Raw genomic sequence first — 25,344 nt, 5'->3', positions numbered from 1 at the left:
TTAAATAAAGTTTATTTAATATTTTTTTTAAAGGACACATTTAGATCATCAGATTAATCATTTTATTCAAATTGAGGATTTAGTTTGAGGATATTTATATAAAAAAATATATTTTTTGATATTTTTTTAAGTTTTTTTTAAGTTTCGAACGTCCATTAGAAAAACCCTGACGAAGTTCGAAGCCCAAAAACTGGCTTCGGGGACAGCTCTAATACAGACACCACACACACACACTTCTAGTGGTGTCTCAGTGGCTCAGGCGGTAGAGCAGTCGTCTGGTAGTCAGAAAGATCCCGGTTTGATTCCAGCTCCTCTCGGGCAGCGTGTTGAAGTGTCCTTGAGCAAGACACTTAACCCCTAACTGCTCCCGATAAGCAGGTTGGCACCTTGCATGGTCGCCTCCGCCATTGGTGTGTGTGTGAATGTGTGAGTGAATGGGTAAAATGTGAGGAACAAATTGTAAAGCGCTTTGGATAAATGCACCATTTTATGATTGAGAGGGATTATGTTTGTAATGAGTCCATACATTGTTTTAAAGATAATTCCACTCATTGTCATGGGACTCTTCTGGGTTCAACTCTTGGCTTTGGAGGGTTTTAAAATGGAGATATCTGCCTAATCCTCAACAGAATCTTCTTTTAGTTCTATATTCTATATATTTCTATATTCTGCATGTAGGGTGTGTGTGGGGGTCTGTCCCATCTAGTGTAGCTATGGGGACCGAGTGGAGCCCATACTTCACTACAGATCACATGATCAAATAATATATCAATACAAATGTTTACTCGTATGTTCTGACTCTGTCTGTCTCTCTTTCTGTCTCTGTCTCTCTTTCTTCCTGCCTCTCTTTGTCTGTCTCTATCTGTCTCACTCCCTCTTTCCGTCTCTCTCTCTCTCTTCCTTCCTCTCTTTGTCTGTCTCTGTCTGTCTCTCACTCCCTCTTCCGTCTCTCTCTCTCTCTTCCTTCCTCTCTTTGTCTGTCTCTGTCTGTCTCTCACTCCCTCTTTCCGTCTCTCTCTCTTCCTTCCTCTCTTTGTCTGTCTCTGTCTCTCACTCCCGCTTTCCATCTCTCTCTTCCTTCCCCTCTTTGTCTGTCTCTATCTGTCTCACTCTTTCTGTCTCTCTTTCTTCCTTCCTCTCTCTGTCTCTCACTCTCTCTTTCCGTCTCTTCCTTCCTTCCTCTTTCTGTCTCTCTTTCTTACTTCCTCTCTTTCTGTCTCTCTCTATCTCCCTCTTTCTGTCTCTTTCTGACTCTCTTTCTGTCTCTCTTTCTGTCTCTCTTTCTGTCTCTTTCTGTCTCTTTCTCACTCTCTTTCTGTCTCTTTCTGTCTCTTTCTGTCTCTTTCTCACTCTCTTTCTGTCTGTCTGTCTCTCCCTCCTTTCTGTCTCTCTTTTGGTCTCTTTCTCACTCTCTTTCTTTCGGTCTCTTTCTCTTTCTGTCTCTCTTTCTGTCTCTCTTTCTGTCTCTTTCTCACTCTCTTTCTGTCTCTCTTTCTGTCTCTTTCTGTCTCTTTCTGTCTCTTTCTCACTCTCTTTCTGTCTGTCTCTCCCTCCTTTCTGTCTCTCTTTTGGTCTCTTTCTCACTCTCTTTATTTCGGTCTCTTTCTCACTCTCTCTCTCTCTCTCTGTCTCTGTCTCTCTGTCTCTGTCTCTGTCTCAGGCGTTGGTACCGTTTGTCTTTGTTGGAACGAAGGAGAGCATCTCCAATGCCAAAGTGCTGCTCGACTACCATCTCAACTATCTGAAGGTAAACGACCCCTAAACAATAAAGTGTTGACGTGAACATGAACACAGTCAGGGTGTTTTCACATAAGGTATGATTGCATTGGTAAAATGTGGGGAACAAATTGTAAAGCGCTTTGGATACAAGAGATATGTAATTCCCTCGAAGCCCCTGCAGACACAAGTGGGTTTCTTGCTACAGGTTTATTGAAGCCTTGTTACTCCAATCCACGGTGAAAACTTAAAAAAAGAAACATAAGCTACGTTAGTTCAACACAAAATAATAACATGCACAGCATGAGAAACAACACTTTACCAAAGCAAAATACAAACAAACACTAAATACCTCGTTGGCTGCATGCTACACAAAGGGGAAACGTCTTCAGTCTTCTGTTCTTGTTAACAGTCATTATTAGTTAACTGATCAACTTGTACCGGAGCGTAATTCTGACTATCCCTGCTGCTTGCTCGCAGGTGTCGCAATTAGTAAAAAAAAAAAACACACGCGAGAGCAGCCCAGCGGGACACTATATATAACTGAGACGTCAAAATAAAGGTACTATAAGTTGTAGCAAATTAACACTATGGTCGCCAAAAACGCCTTACCACGTCATTCCCCGCCATGCTCATTCTGCCAAAGACGCCGTACCACGTCTTTGATATCAATATTTAAAAAATCTGTGATCGCAATCATATTTCTCCCCCGGTGACTTGAGATCTACTGTTGATCCCCTCTCAACTCTCCAACGGTTCAAGAGCGCCATCTGGTGGCCGATCGGCGGATCGCCCAAACCGGAAACAGGAAACGGAAGCTGGTGCTCATTCCAATTCGGTCCGATCATCACTCGCTAATAGTCCCAGGACTCGAGCTAGACACAATGGATAGCAATCCGTTACCAATAACTCGATAAACAACATGATTTGGACGTATATACTATTATACAACCTGGAGATGGATCGCATATTTCTACATCACATAATAGGAATATTTCTGCTCCACGCTCATCGCCCAACGCTACGAGGAAGCTACGGTAAGTTTCAGCGTTATTTTTTAACGTGTTCGATACAAACTGCTCTAATGATCATATCACCCACACTAGATGAATCATCTAACGTTGGCCACGGAATTATCAACGACCCCCCCCCCCCATCCGGTCAACATCAGATGATAAGTAGTAACTTTTAGAAGCGCGTCCATTTGAAATGTTTTATCTCGCGCAGATTGCTATCAAACTGTATTTGATCATCAATATAATGCATTTAGGGCTATAAATCACGTTCTGGAGAATGCTGCAGAAAACGATAAAAACATACTTATACTTTAGACCGTATTTTAGTATGAATATGTGAATGAAAAAGTATAACGTTGCTACACCCTGAACAATAGATACTTGACGTTGAATGGGCCATAGTAATGTCAATTTAGCAATACAATTTAAAAGTTATAGCCCTGCAAAGAAGGGGAACTTCTCCATAGACAAATAGAGCTGGCGTGGGATGGTTTATTGTGAATATAAGCCTGGCGACCAAAGTGTTAAATAACAAGGAAATAAGAAATGCAACATACATACATTCTCAAATATTACACTAGGCTTACAAAACTTAAAGAACATATAATGGCCATAGTTACAAGATATATAAATGCGGGCGGCTGGGTAGCGCAGCAGAGACACTGGTATCGAATCCAGCTGTCAGCGGTACCTCCGGCTTGGTCGGTCATCCATACTAACACGATTGGCAGTGTTAGCGGGTGGGAAGCCGGTGGGGTGTGTATCCTGGTCGTTATAAACAGCGACTCCTACTGGTTGGTCGGGGCGCCTTCTCAGCGAGGAAGGGAACTGGGGGAAGTAGTGTGATCCTCCCACGCGTTACGCTCCCCCAGTGAGAGTCCTCGCTGTCAGGTGAAAAGAAGCGGCTGGCTGACTCCACGGCACGGTGGTGTAGTGGTTAACACTGTCGCCTCACAGCAAGAAGGTCCAGGGTTCGATTCCCGCTTGGGGACCAGGTTTCCATGATGCCAGGTACCCAGGTGGGGTATCTCCCAGGCCTTTCTGTGTGGAGTTTGCATGTTCTCCCCGTGCTCGCAAGGGTTTCCCCCCCGATAAGATAAACCCAATGGAAAAACATGCACAACAACAGATCGCTAACGCTGTGGCGTCCTTGACGAAGACGGGCAGGAGCACTTGGATTGGTCCCCGGGGCGCGGCTCACGTTGACGCCCTATATGCTCCCGGCTGCCCATTGGGGGAAGGACGACGGGATGGGTTAGGCGCAGAGACTCAATCGCATCGGTGACTGAGAAAAAGACAATGCATGTGTGTGTGTATCCTGGTGTGTGTGTGCCGCTCCAATTGCATGTCCAGTTCGTTGCATGCCAAATAAAGACCCCTAAAGAGGTCCTCCATTATTATTATGTATCGGAGGGGACATGTGATAGTATCTATCAACCCTCCCTAGACCGGCAAGTGGGGGGCAAATGCGCGCAACGGCCAGGAAGGGAGGTAAGGGAATTGAGTTATCCAAGATGGCGCCGTCCATGGCAGCTGTGGCGTTGCTATGCATTGTGTTCTGTTTGTTTTGTTTAGTCCCAGCGTCCTGTGTTACTTCTTACACTAAAGAAGAACTGCTGAACATTGGGAAATCAATCCCACTTGACATTTTCCCTCAACTACTCACCCGCTCCACGGATCTGTTGGATGTGCTCGTGAGGGGAACCGCGGTCTTCACCCAGGCTGTGAAGTGGGTCAGGCGGCAGCGCGGCAAAAGGGCTGGCTCCCTGGCTCGCCGCCGCCGGAGAGGATCTCGTCCTCCACTCCCGGGTATATTCCTCTCAAACGTGAACTCTCTTTGCAATAAAATGGATGAGCTCCGGTCCCTCGTAGCAAAGAACAATGACTTTCGCTCAACAGCAGGTGTTCGCGTTCACGGAGACCCATCTGTCACCTCTCATCCCCGATGAAGCGGTGGAGCTGGAGGGTTTCTCCGTGCACCGGGCTGACCGTGACTTTGTGGCAGTAAACAAGTCTCGAGGCGGGGGGTTGTTGCTCTTTGTAAACGCTTGCTGGAGCTCGGATGTTACAGTGATGGACCAGCACTGTTCCACTAACTTAGAATCCCTATTTTTACTCTGCCATCCATTTTACTCCCCCGTGAGTTCAGCTCTATTATCCTCGCGTGTGTGTATATTCCACCCAACGCAGATGTAAACGCTGCACAAGACGCACTGGCTGAGCAGATTCTAAGAGCTGAACTAAAACATCCTGATAGTCTGGTGATCGCCCTCGGTGACTTTAACCAGGCTAATCTCAGCCGGGCTCTCCCGAGGTACCGGCAACAAGTTACATGTCCAACCCGGGGAGCGAACACGTTAGACCACTGCTACTGTACAATTCATCGAGCCTACCACTCTGTCTCCCGTGCTGCGCTGGGCAACAGCGATCATGATTTAATCCATTTGATCCCTTGCTACAGGCAGAAATAAAAAAATCTGTAAACCTGTAGTAAGACGCTTCAAAGTGTGGTCCGGTGACGCTCGGGATAAACTCAGCGCTTGGCTGGAGCGTGCGGGCTGCGACCAGGGCTTCCTGGAGTGGGCGGGGCCAGAGGCCGGCAACAACCTGGACGATTACACAGAGACTGTGACGTCATTTGTCGGCTTCTGGGAGGAGGTGTGTGTCCCCTCCCGCTCCAGGAAAGTCTACAACAACGACAAGCCCTGGTTTACAGCCCAGCTGCGTCAGCTGAGGATTGGGAAGGAGAAAGCCAGACGGAGTGGGGACAAGGCTAGTTTTAAGGAGGCCAAGTACAGATTCGAGAGAGCAGTGAAGGAGGCGAAACAGCGCTTCTCGGGGAAACTGCAGCTGCAGTTCTCCGAGGGGAACTCCTCCTCAGTCTGGAAAGGTCTCTAAACCATCACCAACTACAAGCCAAAATCCCCACAGACGTCTGACAACCTTCTACTGGCAAATGAGCTAAATTAATTTTACTGCCGGTTTGACAAGGAACCCCCGGCCCCCTTTCCTCACACCCCCAGACCACAATCACCCCCCCGGTCCCCAGTGGTAACCCTGTCTCCCCTACCACGACCCCTCCCCACCCCCCCCTTCCCCTTCCACTCTCCCGCCATCCCTCCCCCTCCTCCCCCCCCCCCTCTCTGTCACAGAAAGAGAGGTGAACCGCCTGTTCAAGAGTCAAAACCCCCGGAAGGCAGCCGGTCCTGACTCTATTTCACCCGCCACCCTGAAGCACTGCGCCGACCAGCTGTCCCCAGTGTTCACTAACATTTTTAACACCTCACTGGAGCTGTGTCGGGTCCCAGCATGTTTTAAGGCCTCGACCATCATCCCCGTCCCCAAGAAGGCCAAGGTCACAGGCCTTAACGACTACAGACCGGTCGCCCTGACGTCTGTGGTCATGAAGGTCTTTGAGCGCCTTGTCCTGGCCCACCTGAAGTCCACCACAGACCCTCTTCTGGACCCCCTGCAGTTTGCATACAGAGCCAACCGTTCCACGGACGATGCTGTGAACATGGCTCTGCATTATGTCCTGGAACACCTGGACACTGCAGGGACCTACGCCAGCATTCTGTTAGTGGACTTCAGCTCGGCCTTCAACACCATCCTCCCGCACATCCTGGAGCACCAGATGTCCCTGCTGCAGGTGCCGGACTCTACCTGCAGGTGGATTACGGACTTCCTGACAAACAGGTCACAGCGGGTTAAGTTGGGAATCAACATTTCCGATCCCAAGTCCATCAGCACTGGCTCCCCACAGGGCTGTGTTCTGTCCCCACTACTATTCTCCCTGTACACCAACAGCTGCGTCTCTCTGCACCCCTCGGTCAAACTCCTGAAGTTTGCGGACGACGCCACCCTGGTGGGTGTCATATCCAGGGGGGACGAGTCCGCCTACAGGAGGGAGATCGAGAGGTTGCTGAGCTGGTGCAGCTGCAACAACCTGGACCTCAACGCCCAGAAAACAGTGGAGATGGTAGTGGACTTCAGGCGGAAGGCAGCCCCCCCCCCCCCACCCCGATCATTCTGGGAGGCACCCCGGTGGTCTCTGTGGAGTCCTGCCGCTTCCTCGGCATGACACTCTCCCGGGACCTGAAATGGGAGCTGAACACCATCGCTCTCAATAAAAAGGCCCGGAAGAGGATGTACTTCCTACGTCAGCTGAGGAAGTTCAGGCTGCCGAGGACCATGATGGTCCAGTTTTACACCGCCATCATCCAGTCCATCCTCACCCTCTCCATCATCACCTGGTTCCCTGCAGCCACGGTCAGAGACAAGGCCAAGCTGCAGCGGATGATACGCTCGGCGGAGAGGGTGATCGGCTGCCCCCTTCCCTCACTCGAGTCCCTACACTCCACCAGGGCCTTGAGGAGGGCGAGGAAGATCATGGCAGACCCCGCCCACCCGGGTCACAACCTCTTTAGCATGCTCCCCCACGGCAGGCGGCTACGGCTGCCCAAGACACTAAAGTCCCGCCACAGACTGAGTTTCTTCCCCTCAGCAGCTCGCCTGGTAAACGAGTCAGGTGTCCCCCTGCTCCCCCCCCCCTCTATGGCGAGCTGCTAGGGCTGGACTTCTGGACTTGAACTTTGTGTTGCACTGTATCCATGTCCCCAACCACTGCACTTTCACAGTCTTATTGTTGTCTCACTGTTCTGTCCTGTCTTGCACTTTACTTAAAATTATTTATTTACTGTTGTATTGTTCTTAATTGTGAAAAAAGTATGTAATGTCAAATCACGTTCCATTTTGTACCTGTATAAAATGGCGAATAAAGTAATCTGAATCTGAATCTGGAAGAGGCTCTGGACGAGCGAATAAACGACTAAGATGGCAAAGCTTTCTCCTTCTTTCAGGAGGTGGACCAACTCCGTCTAGAGCGACTTCACATCGATGAGCAGCTCAGGCAAATAGGAGGAGGAGGAGGAGGAGGAGGAGGAGGAGTGGGGTCTCGGAACCCTAAAGACAAGACCTTTATATTCGACAACGGGACGGGGGTGGGCCTGGGGCGAGGAGGAGGAGGAGGGAAACCGTACATTGGAGGAGGAAGAGGAGGCCGGGGGAGGAGAGGAGGAGCTGCTTTTGCATCAGGTAAGACTGTCCAGACCATATAATGTAGACCGTGTTCCACACACTAACTACTAACCAGGTCTCCAGTATGGCTGACCTTCGATTTTTTTTTGGAATTCAAAGCTTGGGGGGGGGGGGGGGGGGGGGGGGGGGGAGAATCGGTTTTAATTCTAAGCTTTGAGATAAAAGAATATATATATATATTATAAAAAGAAATGTATTATTATTTTTTTTTATTTACATTTTTTATATGTTGTGGGACTTGTACAGCACTTTGTTCAACTTTGTCAGTGCTGTAAAGTTTAAACCTTTTTAAATCTTAGACAAACGAAACACTTTGCTTTCATGAAATATTGTAAGCCGTCATTTGAGGCTTTATAAAAGCAGCACAATGAACACAAATCTGTCAGTGCCGAGTCCGACCTCATCTTAAATAACAAACATCATTGCTTGTTGTAATTAACAAAGAGAGGCAGAGTTGATTTTGCACAAAAAATTTTAAATAAAAAACATTTTTTTTTCCCTTTTCTTTTTAATATATTCAAATTTTATTTTCATATTTGCATCCCATGCCCATCGAACGAAGCTTCAAAGCTTCAAAGTATTTAAGACAGCCCTACTAACTACTAACCAGGTCTCTCCAGTGAAACACCTGGCTTGTCCTGGTTCTGTACTGCAGCACGTTGGGTTTGAAATGGAGCAGCTATGACTCAGCTTTAATCTGAGGGTGTTTAACATCCATATTGGGTGAATTGTGTTGGAATTGTCTGACTCAGGGTTTCCCATTAATTACCTAGACTGTGGCGGCCCATTTGGCGACCCATTTGGTATAATGAATCAAAAAATATATGTCAATAAAAAAAAGATCTTTTTACTATTTTTTTTAAATATAAAGTTTATCAATAGGGATGTATCAGTAGTATTGGCAGTGGTAGTAGTCGTAATAGTAATCCAGTATATGTTTTTATTTTCTAAAAAATAAACCAGTTCAACACAGATAACCACTTTTGCTTCATTTCTTTGATGGCTCAAATGTCTGCTCTAATCCAGTGGTTCCCAAACCTCTCCTCGAGACACCCCAGCCGTTCCATGTATTTGTTAAATTCCACCACCAGCACACCTGATTCAACTAATAAAGGGCTAGTTAAGTTGAATCAGGTGTGCTGGTGGTGGAATTTAACAAATACATTGAACGGCTGGGGTGCTTCGAGGAGAGGATTGGGAAGCTCTAGTCGATTTTGTGTTTTGAGCACAAAGTTCATCATAGATCTACCCTCTTTTATTTTGCTCTCAAAGTGCACCAGATTGATGCATTTAACTTTAAAATGTAAAAAAAAAAAACAGGGGGGCATGCCCCCGGACCCCCCTAGAGGGTCGGAGGTTCACCCACCACAGTCTCTGAAAATCCTGTGGGAAACACTGGTCTGTCTTACTGTTGGCTGGTCATTATGGTCGTCTTACTGTCAGACTGGTCATTATGGTTGTCAGACTGGTCATTATGGTCTGTCTTACTGTCAGACTGGTCATTATGGTCTGTCTTACTGTCAGACTGGTCATTATGGTTGTCTTACTGTCAGACTGGTCTGTCTTACGGTTTTGGTTGTTTCATAACTGGAAGCTGCAGTTCATTATAGATCCAGCGGGGGGAGACATTGTATAGCCTAGCCAGCCGACACCAGAGCCACCACCCTCTTCCTCCCACACTAATGCTTCCCCCTTCAGCCTCAGCATTTCAAATAGATGTTCTTATGGTCAATGGTCGTACGACTGTCAACGGTTCTTACTGCAAACAATATTTCTGCTGAGCATGTTAGGCATCTGTTCTTTAGACCAGTCGTTTAATAGTTTACAATAATATTAATGAAGTAATGAAGCAATAGGCCCACCAGGGTTTCCGTTAGAAAAAATTGTTGCCGGCCTCAGTGTCCGATAGATTTCAATCTACCGGTCAAATGAGAGAAAATCCGGTCAGAGTTTATTGAGCTTAAAAACAATTGATAGGCAAAAGAATGACAACAAAACAAAAGAATGACATCATCAAGGCATGTAGATTTATAATATTTTTACTTAAAACTAGGCTACTTTTGCGTATAAAGTCATTATATTCCAAATAAAATAAGTCCAGAGACTCGTGCTGCTGCCGACTTTAAATCAAATGGGTGTCTGTGGGCAGTCGCCCGACATTAATAAACAACAGTCTGTTATAATCACATTTTTATGAGCTAACGAATTCCGTTATATTGGACATTTGTATTAATTATATCAAGCGAAGAACTGTGAAATTTGGCACAGAGAGACGGCAACATTATCGTGGGTTTGCGTGACGACTCTCCACCTCGCAACGACTTATTTGCAAAGAGTATGGCGCTGCAGAGCAGCTGATTCAGCTGTTATTGGCTCTTTTCTGGGGACCGCACAGCAGCGCCCCCCACCCAACATTGAATTGAAAATGGCTGAATTGGAGTACTGCTGGAATACTGCATTGTGCTGCTGCTGCTCCGGCTCTGCAGCTTCACAAAAGTTCGCACACCCAGCACTAAGCTCTCGCTGACAACGTCGTTGTCATTATTAGAAGCAACGAGGAAACAAATGTAATGATCGTTTCGTTCATCGCATAGGCTATTTAATTTTAGCCTATTTTAATACAATTCAAATAATCAAATTGTGCTTAGACTCAGGGAATTATTTTCACCGGACATTAACACTTTGACTGCCATGAAACGTGTTTAGATGTCATTGCCGGCCATGCTCAAGTTGCCGGAGGACGCTGTACAGCGTATATCAATATTTCAAAAATCTGCGATCGGATTCATATGTCCCCTCCGCTGGCCTGAGATCCACCAGCAGGACCCACTGAGCTCTCTGGCGGTTCAGGAGCGCCATCTGGTGGCCGATCGGCGCAATCGCTTAACAGGATGTGCCATAGAGGTTGTGCTAGACGTCCGTAGTACTTCCGGGCACTCGCTATAGGTCCCGGGACTCTGGCTCGTCACGCTACACAGTGATCAATTGCCAATAACTCGATAAACAACATGATTTGGACGTATATACCATTATACAAGCTGGAGATGGACCGGGTAAATTTACATCCCATAATGATAAGACTTCTACTCTACAATGATCGCCCAACGGCGCGCGGAGACTGGGGTGAGTTTCAGCGTGTAACGTTACCGTCTTCGATACTAACTGCTATTATCAACATTTGACCCACATTAGATGATTGGTATAATGCTGCCCACGGAATTATAAACGCCCCCTAGCCCATCCGGTCAACATCAGATGACGTGTAGTAACTTCTAGAAGTACGTCTAGTTGGAATTTTTTATATCGCGCTGATTGCCATAAAACTGTATTGCATCATCAATATAATGCATTTGGGGCTATAGATCACGTTCTGGAGAAAGCTGCAGAAAGAGATGAAAACATACTTATACATTAGACCATACTTTACTATGAATATGTGAATGAAAAAGTTTAACGTTGCTACACAATGAACAATACATATAGGACTTTGAATGGGCCCTAATAATGGCAATGTAGCAATAGAATTTAAAAAGTTATAGCCATGCAAAGAAGGGGTACTTCTCCATAGACAAATAGAGCCGGCAACCTATGGTATATCATGAATTTAACCCAAGGCAACCAAAGTGTTAAGACCGGAGAGATTAAATATGTCGGACTTCAACAGATTTTGCCGGTCAAATACCGGTAATTACCGGCTAACGGAAACGCTGAGGCCCACCGCTGGGCTCTCTGTCTAATCTTCACCATCTCTCCCAATTCAATCTGTATTTATTCATCTCATGGATCACGGAGAGCAAAGCTCTCACTTACAGTGAGGACGAGGATTTCACAGACATATTCAAGTTTCAAGTTTCAAGTTTCTTTAATAGTTGTCATACAGAAGTACAGAATACTTTTATACAAAATGCTTCTTACTGTTACGCTCCAGAGACTGTTAGACAAGATAGTATGAAATAAAATAGTATAGCATGTAAAATAGAAGTAAAAATAGAAGTCACAGTGTTCAGTATAGACATATGTACAATGTTCGATGCAGAATAGAAGTAACTGAGTTACCATACAATATACAATATACTATGCAATGTACTAATATACAATACTTAGTGATGCACCGATGTGAAAATTGTGGCCGATACCGATAACCGATATTAATATTGCTGTTCTGGCCGATACCGATATTTACCGATGTCGATATCTCTGTATAGAAAACACTTTTTTATGATAATCAAATAGAGCTATTTTCCAAAACGCATAATTTTTTTTACTTTTGTAACTTATTTTCAGAAATGACTGATATTTTGAAACTATTTAAGGCCAAAACATGTAAAAAGAAGAAAAAAAGGATAATTTTTTTTTTTTTTTTTTTTTATATCGGCCCTATCTTGATATCGGACCGATACCGATGTGTAAAAAAACGGCCATATCGGCCGATATTATATCGGCGGCCGATATATCGTGCATCACTAACAATACTATATAGTGCAGAGCAGAAATGGGATGAGGTACAATTTAGGTACAATTTACAGTAAGGTGTGCGAGTTGTAGTGCAAATCCTTTATCAATAAATATAAAGTGTTTGTGTGATCTAAAGTGTGTAAAGTGGGTGCTGCAGTGTGTTTAAAGTGAGTGTGTGCGTGTGGATGTGTGCTGTGTGCATTTGATGGTTGTTGCATAGTGTTTATTGTTCGTTGAGCAGCCTGATGGCCTGGGGATAGAAGCTTCTTCTGAGTCTTTCTGTGCTCGCCTTAAGACTCCGGTATCGCTTGCCTGACCGCAGCAGTTCAAAGAGGCAGTTGTTCGGGTGGCTGGAGTCCTTGATGATTCTCTTAGCCTTCCCCCTGCACCGCTTGTTGTAAATGTTCTGGAGGGTGGGAAGCCCCCCTCCAATTGTGCGTTCGGCTGAACGTGTCACTCTTTGTAGTCTGCTACGGTCTTGTGCAGTGCTATTCCCAAACCAGGAGGTGATGTTGCCAGTCAGGATGCTCTCGATTGTACATGAGTAGAAGTTCCTAAGGATCTTCTGACTGACTTGGAACTTCCTTAGGCGCCTGAGGAAGTAGAGGCGTTGTCGCGCCTTCTTCACAACACTGTCAATGTGTGTGGTCCATGTCAAGTCCTCGGATATGAGGGCTCCGAGGTACTTGAAACTGTTCACTCTCTCAACCGGTGCCCCGTCGATGCTGAGGGGGCTGTAGTCCCTGACCCCCGACCTCCTGAAGTCCACAATCATCTCTTTTGTTTTGCTGACGTTCAGGGAGAGGCAGTTCTCCTGACACCACTGTGACAGATTCTCTACCTCTTCATTGAGACGGTAAAACACAGAATGAAGACGAGGAAAAGAAAATCGGCGTAGATAAATTAGACCATGAATAGATAAGAAAAAAGACTTGTAATCGTGTTTTGAAACTGTCTATAAGTTAGTGGGATATGGATTTTTTTATGGAGAGTTGAAGATCATTCCAGGAAGCCGGGGCGCGTGTATGCTTTCTACAACGCAGTTGGGCGATTTGCGATTCTGATTGGCCACTGACGTTTCTGGTCATGTGACATGTGCGCCCAATAGCGTGACGAGCTGTGTCTTTGCCCATTTCCGCGTCGAACAGCCTGCAAAGCACCTGGCGTTCTATCGCCATGCTCTAAGACAAACTCTAACCTTAACCAACTTCGAAAGAGCGCCTAAGCTTAACCAGTGTAGACACTTGCGGTCCCAGGATTGGGCGTACATGTCACATGACCAGAAATTACCTGGCCAATCAGATTCGCAAATCGCCCAACTGCGTTGTAGAAAGCATACAAGCAGCTGGGGCACTGAAACAAAAGGCTGACTCTCCACTTTAGGAAGCTTGAGCACAAGTGTCAAATAGGGCTCATAGTTCCAATCTAGCAACATTGTGATATATATATATATAAAATATTTAATCGCGATTAATCGCATGATTGTCCATAGTTAACACTTTGGGTGCCGGGGGGCGTCTTTAGACGTCTTTGCTGGCGATGCTAAAGTTGCCGGGGGACGCTGTACATCGTCTTTATATCAATATTTCAAAAATCTGCGATCGGATCCATAATGTCCCTCCGCTGGCCTGAGACACAAGTGTGATCTCCTCTCAATCCTCTAGCGGTTCAAGACCGCCATCTGGTGGCCGATCGGCAGATCGAAACCGGATGTCAACCTTTAACCCGGTAGGGACTCACTCCATATGGGGTCCGGGCACTCGCTAATGTTAGAGAGACTCCGTCTTCACACAGTGAACATCGATCGCTGCAAATAACTCGAAAAAAACAACATGATTTGGACGTATATATTATTATACAACCTGGAAATGGACCGACTATTTCAACATCCCATAATGGAAAACTGTCTACCCCACGCTGATCGCCCAACGGCCCGCGGAGACTGGGGTGAGTTTTAGCGTGTAATATTACCGTGTTCGACACTAACTGCTATGATGAACATTTGACCCACATTAGATGATTGGTATAACGCTGCCCACGGAATTATAAACGCCCCCTCGCCCATCCGGTCAACATCAGATGACGTGTAGTAACTTCTAGAAGTACGTCTAGTTGGAATTTTTTATATCGCCCCGATTGCCATCAAACTGTATTTCATCATCAATATAATGCATTTGGGGCTATATATCACGTTCTGGAGAAAGCTGCAGAAAGAGATGAAAACATACTTATACATTAGACCATACTTTACTATGAATATGTGAATGAAAAAGTTTAACGTTGCTACACAATGAACAATACATATAGGACTTTGAATGGGCCCTAATAATGGCAATGTAGCAATAGAATTTAAAAAGTTATAGCCCTGCAAAGAAGGGGACTTTCTCCATAGACAAATAGCGCTGGCAATCTATGGTATATCATTAATTTAACCTTAGGCAGCCAAAGTGTTAACTCGCGATTAATCGCATTTAAAAAAAACATTATTTATCTACCTTAAATGGATCTTTTTCAAGTTCCAAGTTTTAATACTCTTATCAACATGCTTTAAGCAGCCATTTAACACAAGAGGATGACCCTCATGCATTGCAAATTTGCATCAAATTCAAAACAGAGTGATGCACAAAAAAAAATAAAAAATTTAAACAATGAATAAAGTGTGCATGAAATAATAGGGGAAAGAAAACGTTAGGAACTTGTTACATTCACCCACACAATGGCTGAGTAATCACCTCCCCCCTCTCTCTCTCTCACACACACACTCTCCCAGCTCTCTTTCTCTCTTTCCCCTTCCTCATCGCTCTCACCCCCCTCTCTCTATATATCACACACAGACACACACACACACACACACACACACACACACACACACACACACACACACACACACACACACACACATCAGAAACAAACATAGTATCAATGAGAGCATCAATAATACACCTGAGTGAAGTCTAGTAAAAAAAAAAAAAAATTAAATAAAAAAAAAAAGCTTAAAAAAAATAAAAAATAAATTCTTAAGTTAATCGTGAGTTAATTAATAGAATCGGGCGATAACGCGTTAATACCTCGTTAACTTTGTATATAGCCTTAATATATATATATTTATATGTATCCATATCTGTATGAATATACCTGCATATAATCCCTCTATATACCTACTTATACACCTGCATTATATATATATATATATATATATATATATATATATATATATATATATATATATATATATATATATATATATATATTAGAGGTGGGCATAGATACATTTTTTTAATCTAGATTAATCTATCTGCAATCCTGGATTTAATCTAGATTAATCTAGATTAAAATGGCTAAAAAAAAAACAAAAAAAAAACCTGCCGAAGGCATTCAAAATATGTGTGTTCTACCCAAATAATGACCAGAAGTAAGTCCTTACTTTTTCTTTCCTCCTTATGTTTCTCAGGCCAGGTGGCCCATTACACCATGAGCCCATCTCCCGTTTCCAAAATGCATTACAGACTGTTTGAAAAAGCTGTTTTGCTATGATAATTGGTAATGAAATATCAAAATAATGTTCAATAAGATGTACTTGTGTTTAATAAGTTGTTTTATTCAGAAGTTAACACAAATAAATAATATTACCAGTACAGTACAGTATCTAGCACACTCTCAGGAGCAAAACAGAAAGAATCATTTCAAACTTGAACTATGTGACATGGCTTGAATCAACTGCTCCAGTGGAGTTGCTCAGTGGCCAATGGTGTCAACTGTGGTTGTACTGGGCAGCTCCCAGGTGTGAATGGAACTGTGTGAATGTGAAGCAGGGCGTTCCTGAAAAAGAGCATCTCTGCTCAGCGAACCTACCCTGGGTGAATAAAGGTAAAAAAAAAAATGTGTTAAAAAAAAAACATTTTTTATTTATTTTTTAGATTAATGCGTTAATTATATTATCGCGCGATACTAGTATAGCGTTAACGCAGCACGTTAACGCCGTTAACGGCCCAGCTCTAATATATATATATATCCACATCTCTCTGTACATACCTGCATAATCCTTTTTACATATCTTTATCTATATCAGGGTTTCCGTTAGAAAATATTGGGGCCGGTCTCCGTGTCCTGGAAGATTTCAATCTCCCGGACAAATGTGAGAAATTCCGGTCAGTTTATTGAGCTTAAAAACAATTGATAGGCAGGCTATATAAAGAATTACATCCTCAAGGCATGTAGATTTATAATATTTTAACTTAAAACTAGGCTACTTTTGCGTATACAGTCATTCATATATTCCAAAAAATCCCTCGAGACTCCGTGCTGCTGCTGACTTGAAATCAAATAGGTGTCTGTGGGCAGTCGGCCCGACATTAAACAGCAGTGTGTTATAATCACATTTTATGAGCTAACGAATTCCGTTATATTGGACATTTGTTTTTTTGTATTTTATTTTTTTATTCTTTTTTAAACAAACATATAAACAAACATGACAACACACGATAAGATATACAAGCATTAATTGTCAGGGCACATCCAATGAGTTCACATTTTAGTTAGTTGTCTTATATAAGATATACCCCTAATACCTGTTATCTAAAAAAACCTACACACATATGCTCAGCTCGAACCCCCCCCTCCCGGACCCCACCTTGAGAAGTACCTCCACTATCCCTCGCACCTAACCAGACACTACCATTATAATTATATAATTATTATATTGGACATTTGTATTAATTATATCAAGCGAAGAACTGCGAAATTTGGCAGAGAGAGTCGGCAACATTATCGTGGGGTTCAACGTTGCGTGATCGCTGAAACCAATGACAATCTCCGCCTCCCAACGAAGCGATAAACGAATCCCAATAGTATGCAACTGCAGAGCCGCAGAGCCAGCGGCGCTATCAGGTCCGGTCTGAGGACCGCTCAGCAGCGCCACCCACCCAATGGCTGAATTGGCAATGGCTGAATTAGAGTATTGCACTGTGCGGGCACAACTGTGAGCTCTGCGGCTCTGCAGTTGCATGCTTCACGCTAATCCACCATCAAGCTCCCGCCCCGCCAATCTCATCAGCAAACCACAGGCCGCGAGGGAATTATTTTCACAGGACATTATGACCGGAGATATTTAAATATGTCGGACTTCAACAGATTTCCCCGGTAAAAAAACTGTAATTACCGGACAACGGAAACCCTGATCTATATCTGTACATATACCCTTATCTACTCTCACTAGTTATGCTGCTGGATACAGTGTGACTTACTGTACTACCATAGTGTCTTTATACCTGTATCAGTCTACATATTTATACTCGGGGCCCGTGTCGACCGGGGACGTTTTATGAGTTGTCAGCTCCTTTCTGTCATTCATTTCTATGCTACAGACGCGACAGGCGCGCTCCTTTTCCCAGCGCCGCGCCTCGCGTTTTAGCGCTCTCGGCGGCAGCGTTTTTGGGCGCAGCGCTCCCAGCGCCTAAAGTTGAAACTAGTTCAACTTTTGGAGAGGAGCGGCTCTCATCAAGGTAACTTTTTCCGACCGACCAATCAACATCGAGCAAGCGGTGGAGCCACGGCAGTCGCGAGACTCAGGAAAACGCTCTGAGCTTTTTTTCTTTGCTTTTCAAAGCGGTCCGCCTTGGAAAAAAACGTTCCGCTATGGACACAAGCCCTCACTCTGTACATACATCTGATTAGCAGTGCACCATTACTCAGTAGTACTAATTTATATATTTTAGACACAGTTTATAATCACCTGTACATTAATATTAGCCTCTCTGCCAAAGGCCAACCCACTTTATCACACAGGATGCGGTGATGGTGGTGTCCGGCAGTGTGGCTACATGAGTAGAGCTCCGGACTCATGATCGGAAGATCACCGGTTCGAGCCCCGGTCAAGGCCGTTGTCGGAAAGTGGTGTTGTTGTCCAGCAGGGGGCACTCACAATGCCCCTGTTACGGTGATAGGGACACCGACACCGTACAGCTGCGAGTGCCGTCCTTCTGATGAAACGCTAAACTGAGGTCCTGACTGAATTCGGTCGTTAAAGAACCCAGGACGCCTATCGTAAAGAGTAAGGGGATCCCCGACGTTCCTGGCCAAATTCCCAATCAGGTCTCTGACATCAAGGCGACCTAATCGACCCCCCCCCCCCCCCGGTGCCAGTGTATGGCAGCCATTGAGCCTGTGTAGCCCAAGGTTGGGTGCTACCAGTGGTGGTGAATGAGGCACTTCACCCTACACTGTGGGGAGCGCTTTGAGTGTCTAGAAAAGCGCTATATAAATGTAATGATCATTCATGAGTGTTGTGTTTATAACCAGTTTATCTCAGAGCAGAATGACGGACCGTGTCTAGAGGTTTCAATGTGGAAGGAGCAGCAGTTCTATACATTTCATATCCATAATCCCGGCCACTGCCACCAAGCCTCTTCAACTCATTCAGAACGCAGCGGCCCGCCTGATCTCAAACCTACCGAAGTCGGCCCATGTCACCCCACTTCTTAGGGACCTGCACTGGCTCCCCATTGCCGCACAAATCCGTTTCAAGGCCCTTGACCTGGCATACCGTGCGGCAAAGGGAACCGCTCCCGCCTACCTCCGGTCAATGGTCTCTAACTACACACCCTCAAGACCCCTCCGCTCTGCATCTTCTGGCCGCCTCAGACCCACTCCTATCCGAGCTCCGGGAGGGTCATCAAGGAGAAGCCGCCTAATCTCAGTCCTTGCCCCACAATGGTGGAATGAAGTGCCCACCCCAGTTAGGACAGCCGAAACCTGTCCAATCTATCGCCGCCGACTAAAGACGCAAACAGCAGGTTATATACCTGTAAACTCCTCCCATGAAGTAGTTTCACTTTTGCTACGTACTGACTGGTGATTGATCGATAAAGTGATGAGGTAATGGTAGTTCACTCCCTAAAAGCGCGGTGACGTAGCGGTTGAGTATATTACAGAGCACAGATTACAAAGTACTCCAGTATAAGAGTACAGAGTCCTTGAGCTTCTAGTTAGTTCTGGTATTACGCTACATTTAATAATGTCCTCATGTCTTTAAACAATGGTGCTTTATAGGATATCAGCTATCTGTGATAGGAGATGTTTCTGCGCTCCCTGTGAGAATACACATAGATAACGTGTTCTCAGCAGATTTCCAATGAATGGGATTTGTCCGAAACTGCTTTAAGGCACTATGAGTCCTGCACAATAAGGCCTTCACTCCTTATAATAATAATAATAATAATAATAATAATAATAATAATAATAATAATAATAATAATAATAATAATAATAATAATAATAATAATAATAATAATAATAATAATAATAATAATAATAATAATAACTTTATTTGTATAGCACTTTTCATACAGAAGTCGCAGTTCAAAGTGCTTCACAACAGTGAGAAATACAGGCATAAGCGAGCATAAAAAAGATAGATTGAGCAAGGTAAGGTAAATCAGTGTTTCACATTAGGATCTAGCATCCCAATAGGCCTCTCTGTTTACAGTTTCATTCAGTAATACAAATAATAAAAATAGAATAGACAGAGTAAAAATAAAAGTGCGGTTTGATTCAGTTTAAAAATAGGCTAAACATAATGAAATAGAACTGACATACAACAGGGTATTTAACATACAACAGAGCAGTGCATCAGTAAAAAGTGATAAAATAGTTAAATAAAAATATAACAGAGCAGTGCATCACTCTTAACACTGAGTTTCTTTACAAAGTACAGTTATAGAACAACAGAGCAGTGCGTTGCTCACTCCTTATCATAATGTATAAGGGTGTTCTTCATTAAATCTTTACTGGGTGAGATTCACTCAAGAGGCGCTTTTTAAACAATGGATCATGATAAGGCCTGCCACTAGGCAAGGCCCATTCCAGACTGAGGAATTTGTGTCAATTAAATGAATTAATTTAATTAAATACCTTCACTAGTACTCATTATATAAGACCACGTTTTTTCCATGAATTCCATCGCCTCCTGTGTTGCCGTTAGCTCCGCCCCACAGCGGTTCTGATGAGAGGAACAGCTCAGAAGCCTTGCTAACAGTGAACGTGAAGTTATTTTCTTTGATTAAACTAGTTTTGTTTGGAAAAGGCTTCCTTTGCGCCACACGCCTTCAGCTGAATTCCACAATATCAATAGGAAATAGAGGATATTGTTGGATTTGTGGCAGTCGCAGCAATTGTCTTTCAGTCTCTTATCGATCGCAACATGTTTCTGCACTGAAACAGATGTGTCCTTCAGTTATTGGTGTGGAATTGTGGAATTCTCCATAGCGATCTTTCAAAAAGAATTATACAAATAAAATATTGACTCATTATCAAATATGAATCTTTTCTTTTCTTTCTTTCCTTTTTTTCTTTTCTAGTTTAATCTGTGAATTGTTTGTTTGTTTGTATATGGTATGAATTATTTTGTGTAAATTAGGTTGTACGCCGACCATCAAGTATTACTGGTTTAGTTCAAGGAATAGGGGGCAGGTAATTATAAAGATCCTTCCTGTTCCCTTGCCCATGGTAGAACTGGATTTATGTTTTTGTATGAAAACTCTATGATTTATATTACTTCCATGTGGCAAATAAAACTCTGAATCTGAAATCTGAATCTGCAGTAATCCTGCCGAGGTATGGACATTAGGGGTATAACGATTCGACCTCACTTCGATTCGATTACGATTCTTCAGGCAACGATTCAATGCATCATGAAATCTCTTCATTTGACCACGATTCGATACATTTTCTATCAGTTAATTAATTCCCCAAAAATGTTGAATACACAAATGTAGCTGGGGGAACTGATTCACTCAGCATGAATAGGTCAATAAAAACAATACAAAAAAAATCGTATATATATATTTTTATTTCAATTCTAATCGATTTTAACATTTTCAAATCGATGCAGTTGAATCGTCACATTAGGATCGATGCATCGTTACACCCCTAGTAAAGGGTTAACCTTCTGTAGTGTGGCAGTGAAAGGGTTAACCTGCTGTTGTGTGGCAGTGATGGGGTTTAACCTTCTATTTATTGTCGCAGTGAAAGGGTTAACTGTTTGGTAGTGCGGCAGTGAAAGGGTTAAGTAAAGATTGACGCGTCGTCTTTGACTTCTCAGGGACCAACTCGGAGGCCTCCAACGCCTCGGAGACCGAGTCAGACCACAAAGACGAGCTCAGCGATTGGTCGCTGGCCCCCACCGATGATGCGTTGATGACAGGAGGCGGGACCTTCCCCAGAAGGACGGACACGAGGAAGAGGGGAGGGCTGGGAGTGGGTCCGAGGGGGCGAGGAGGGAGAGGAAGAGGCGGAGCCTTTAAAGGTGTGTAGTACCGCGGCAACCTTTCAGCCCATTCATACAGCTTGTGTGCCCTTGAGCAAGGCACCGAACACCCACTGTCGGACCTTGTTGTACTGGGAGGCGTCTGCACCTCCACAAACCCTCTGTCTGTCTAACCTGTCTGCCTGTCTAACCTGTCTGCCTGTCTAACCTGTCTGCCTGTCTAACAACCTGTCTGCCTGTCTAACCTGTCTGCCTGTCTAACAACCTGTCTGCCTGTCTAACCTGTCTGCCTGTCTAACAACCTGTCTGCCTGTCTAACAACCTGTCTGCCTGTCTAACAACCTGTCTGCCTGTCTAACCTGTCTGCCTGTCTAACCTGTCTGCCTGTCTAACCTGTCTGCCTGTCTAACAACCTGTCTGCCTGTCTAACCTGTCTGCCTGTCTAACCTGTCTGCCTGTCTAACCTGTCTGCCTGCTTGTCTAAGCTGTCTGTCTATCTGTCTGTCTGTCTGTCTGTCTGTCTGTCTGTCTGTCTGTCTGTCTGTCTGTCTGTCTGTCTGTCTGTCTGTCTGTCTGTCTAACCTGCCTGTGTATTTAAAGGCAGAGATTCAGAACTTAGAGATAGGGATGGACCATACAGATACTGAGTCCTAAGTGATACAGAGTACTGATCCGATCCTGTACTTTTACTAAAACAGTGAGGTTTCAGTAGAGATCCGTTTGAAAGATAATTTGTCGATGCAAAGCACCTCTAGGACCAGCAACGTCACTAACTCACTTACCGACTCAGAATCTGATGGAGAGGGAGGATGATGGAAAGGACCAAGTACAGAACCCTGGGGGACACCTCGTGTGACTATGGGCGTGTCGGAGGAGTGATTGTTTAGGGAAATTAAGTGTGATCTGTTGTTGGAGAGGTAGAACCAGAGCCGACTGAGTGCAGTGCCTTCAAGACCGAGGTCTTCCAAGTCTGGTGAGCAAGATGTTGCGGCTCACGGCATTGAAGGCTGCACTCGGGTCAAGGAGGATGATATTCATATATATATTGGAATGCAGGTGGGTTTTAGAGTTGTGTAGCGACACCAAGGTTTTCCAGGGTACTTTTTTCATGAAGTTATTGTTATTGTCTATCTAACCTGTCTGTCTATTTAATCTGTCTATCTAATCTGTCTGTCTATCTAACCTGTCTGTCTGTGGTATCTCAGCAGAGGAAGGTCAGTGGAGTGACCCGCGACCTCGAACCATCAAAGAGACCAAGATCAGACCCCAGGAGGATTCACTACAGGTGAACACAGGAGTTATAAAGACTCAACTAACTACAACTATAGGATTCACTACAGGTGAACACAGGAGTTATAAAGACTAAACTAACTACAACTATAGGCTTCACTACAGGTGAACACAGGAGTTATAAAGACTAAACTAACTACAACTATAGGATTCACTACAGGTGAACACAGGAGTTATAAAGACTAAACTAACTACAACTATATGATTCACTACAGGTGAACACAGGTGTTATAAAGACTAAACTAACTACAACTATAGGCTTCACTACAGGTGAACACAGGAGTTATAAAGACTCAACTAACTGGAGACATACAAACTAAACCAACTAAAGAGTTATAAAGACTAAAGTAAAGAGTTATACAGACTAAACTAACTAAATGGTTATAAAGACTAAACCAACTAAAGAGTTATAAAGACTAAACCAACTAAAGAGTTATAAAGACTAAACCAACTAAAGAGTTATAAAGACTAAACCAACTAAAGAGTTATAAAGACCAAACCAACTAAAGAGTTTTAAAGACTAAACCAACTAAAGAGTTATACAGACTAAACCAACTAAAGAGTTATAAAGACTAAACCAACTAAAGAGTTTTAAAGACTAAACTAACTAAATGGTTATAAGGACTAAACCAACTAAAGAGTTATAAAGACTAAACCATCTAAAGAGTTATAAAGACTAAACCAACTAAAGAGTTATAAAGACTAAACCAACTAAAGAGTTATAAAGACTAAACCAACTAAAGGGTTATAAAGACCAAACCAACTAAATGGTTATAAAGACTAAACCAACTAAAGGGGTATAAAGACTAAACTAACTAAATGGTTATAAGGAGTTATGAAGAAAGATTAACCTAACTCTCTCTTTCTCTCAGATCCGTGTGGACGGGAATAGCGAGCCTAGCGTGCAGCACTCCGCAGGGGGCAGGGGGGGAGGGGCCCCCTCCTCCGCCCAGGGGGGCGTGGTTGCCGGGGGCGACGGCCCCTCCCGTAACCACCAACGACCAACGCTCAGAGACCGAGTGGTGAAGAAAGAGAAACCGGAGGGACCCCTCCCCCCGCAGCCCCCCCTGCCCCCCCCACTCGTCAATGGAGTGTCCTAGACCACCGGACACACACACACACACACACACACACACACACACACACTGTCACACACACAGGCAGGTGCACGTACATACGCACTCAAGGGTCTAATTCTCTCTTTTTCCTCTCGGTTTTTCTCCAACCTTCACACATACGTACAGTACACACAACCACAGTGCAGGAGACTGTGCTTTAGAGACTGGTTCAGCCAGAGAGACTCGCTATCTACTGCTCTGTGTTCTACTGCTCTGTGATCTACTGGCTCGGTCTGGGATTTACGAGATTAACGACTACCTGCTACCAGGGCTGCGATCGAATCAGACCAACGTGTTCCCGACCTCAACCCTTTGATACGAGAGGTTCGTTTAGGTAACTCTTAGATATAAGGAGTTAGTTAGGTGTCCCCGACCTCAACCCTTTGATACGAGAGGTTCGTTTAGGTAACTCTTAGATATGAGGAGTTAACTTAGTTACCCTTACCCTTTGATATGCTCTCCCAAAAGTACCCCGGTGTAAACATGGAGGTCGACCGAGGGCTCGTTCAGGTCCAAATGAACCCTGTGTGGAGGACGGGTTGTCCCTCGCATCATCCCATCTATCATTACCGCCTCTGATCCGGGCTACAGAACAACGTTCCCTCTGGTCCAGGTTCGGGTCCAGGTTTCACTTGGGTCCATATCATAATCATTTCATCATAATCAATCATCAGCACTTAGAAGGCGTGAAGGGAGCGGGCTAATTTAAAAAGAAGAAGAAAAAAATAATGCAGCCCTGGAGAGAAGGAGGGGAGAATGAGATAAGGGGAAGAGGAGGGGAGAAGGAGATAAGGGGAAGAGGAGGGGAGAAGGAGATAAGGGGAAGAGGAGGGGAGAAGGAGATAAGGGGAAGAGGAGGGGAGAAGGAGATAAGGGGAAGAGGAGGGGAGAAGGAGATAAGGGGAAGAGGAGGGGAGAACGAGATAAGGGGAAGAGGAGGGGAGAAGGAGATAAGGGGAAGAGGATGGGAGAAGGAGATAAGGCGGAGGGGTGTAATTGGACAGTCTGGTCAGGATTGGTTTGGTTCTCCAGAGGGTTGAATCCCAACTCCGTTGATTAAAAGGGCAAACATTCTCAACCCAGAGTGCCGTCCAGAGGTTTAGAGATAGATAATACAGGAAATATATTTAGGTTATGGTTAGGGATGTTCGATATTGGCTTTTTTTTTTTTTTTATATATATATACCGATATTGTCCAACTCTAATATTCAGCCTGGTCCTCTCTCCGGACCCTGGACCAGTAGGGTTCAGTATTCAGCCAGATCCCCTCTCCGGACCCTGGACCAGTAGGGTTCAATATTCAGCCTGGTCCCCCCTCCGGACCCTGGACCAGTAGGGTTCAGTATTCAGCCTGGTCCTCTCTCCGGACCCTGGACCAGTAGGGTTCAGT

General features: G+C 44.4%; 1 protein-coding gene across 2 annotated transcripts in view; it reads left to right on the top strand.

Annotated features, from left to right (window-relative positions):
• The window catches only part of fmr1 (fragile X messenger ribonucleoprotein 1), a 72,218-nt gene extending 47,519 nt beyond the window's left edge, over positions 1–24,699 (top strand). Inside the window, exons 11-15 of one of the 2 annotated variants that reach the window (XM_084331873.1) lie at positions 1,661–1,747; positions 7,592–7,826; positions 21,382–21,585; positions 22,755–22,831; positions 23,709–24,699. In XM_084331873.1, the coding sequence (XP_084187999.1) occupies positions 1,661–1,747; positions 7,592–7,826; positions 21,382–21,585; positions 22,755–22,831; positions 23,709–23,936 (831 nt within the window). In that variant the 3' untranslated portion in view covers positions 23,937–24,699. Of the gene's footprint in view, positions 1–1,660; positions 1,748–7,591; positions 7,827–21,381; positions 21,586–22,751; positions 22,832–23,708 lie in introns of both variants that reach the window. The other variant, XM_084331872.1, reaches the window with a different exon arrangement.
• Positions 24,700–25,344: the final 645 nt, after the last annotated feature.

This window comes from Notolepis coatsorum (assembly GCF_963971535.1).
Source record: "Notolepis coatsorum genome assembly, chromosome: 16".
In the NCBI taxonomy this organism is placed as follows: domain Eukaryota; kingdom Metazoa; phylum Chordata; class Actinopteri; order Aulopiformes; family Paralepididae; genus Notolepis; species Notolepis coatsorum.
Note: the sequence above shows the minus strand (reverse complement) of the source record. Positions and strands in the feature narration are given on the sequence as shown.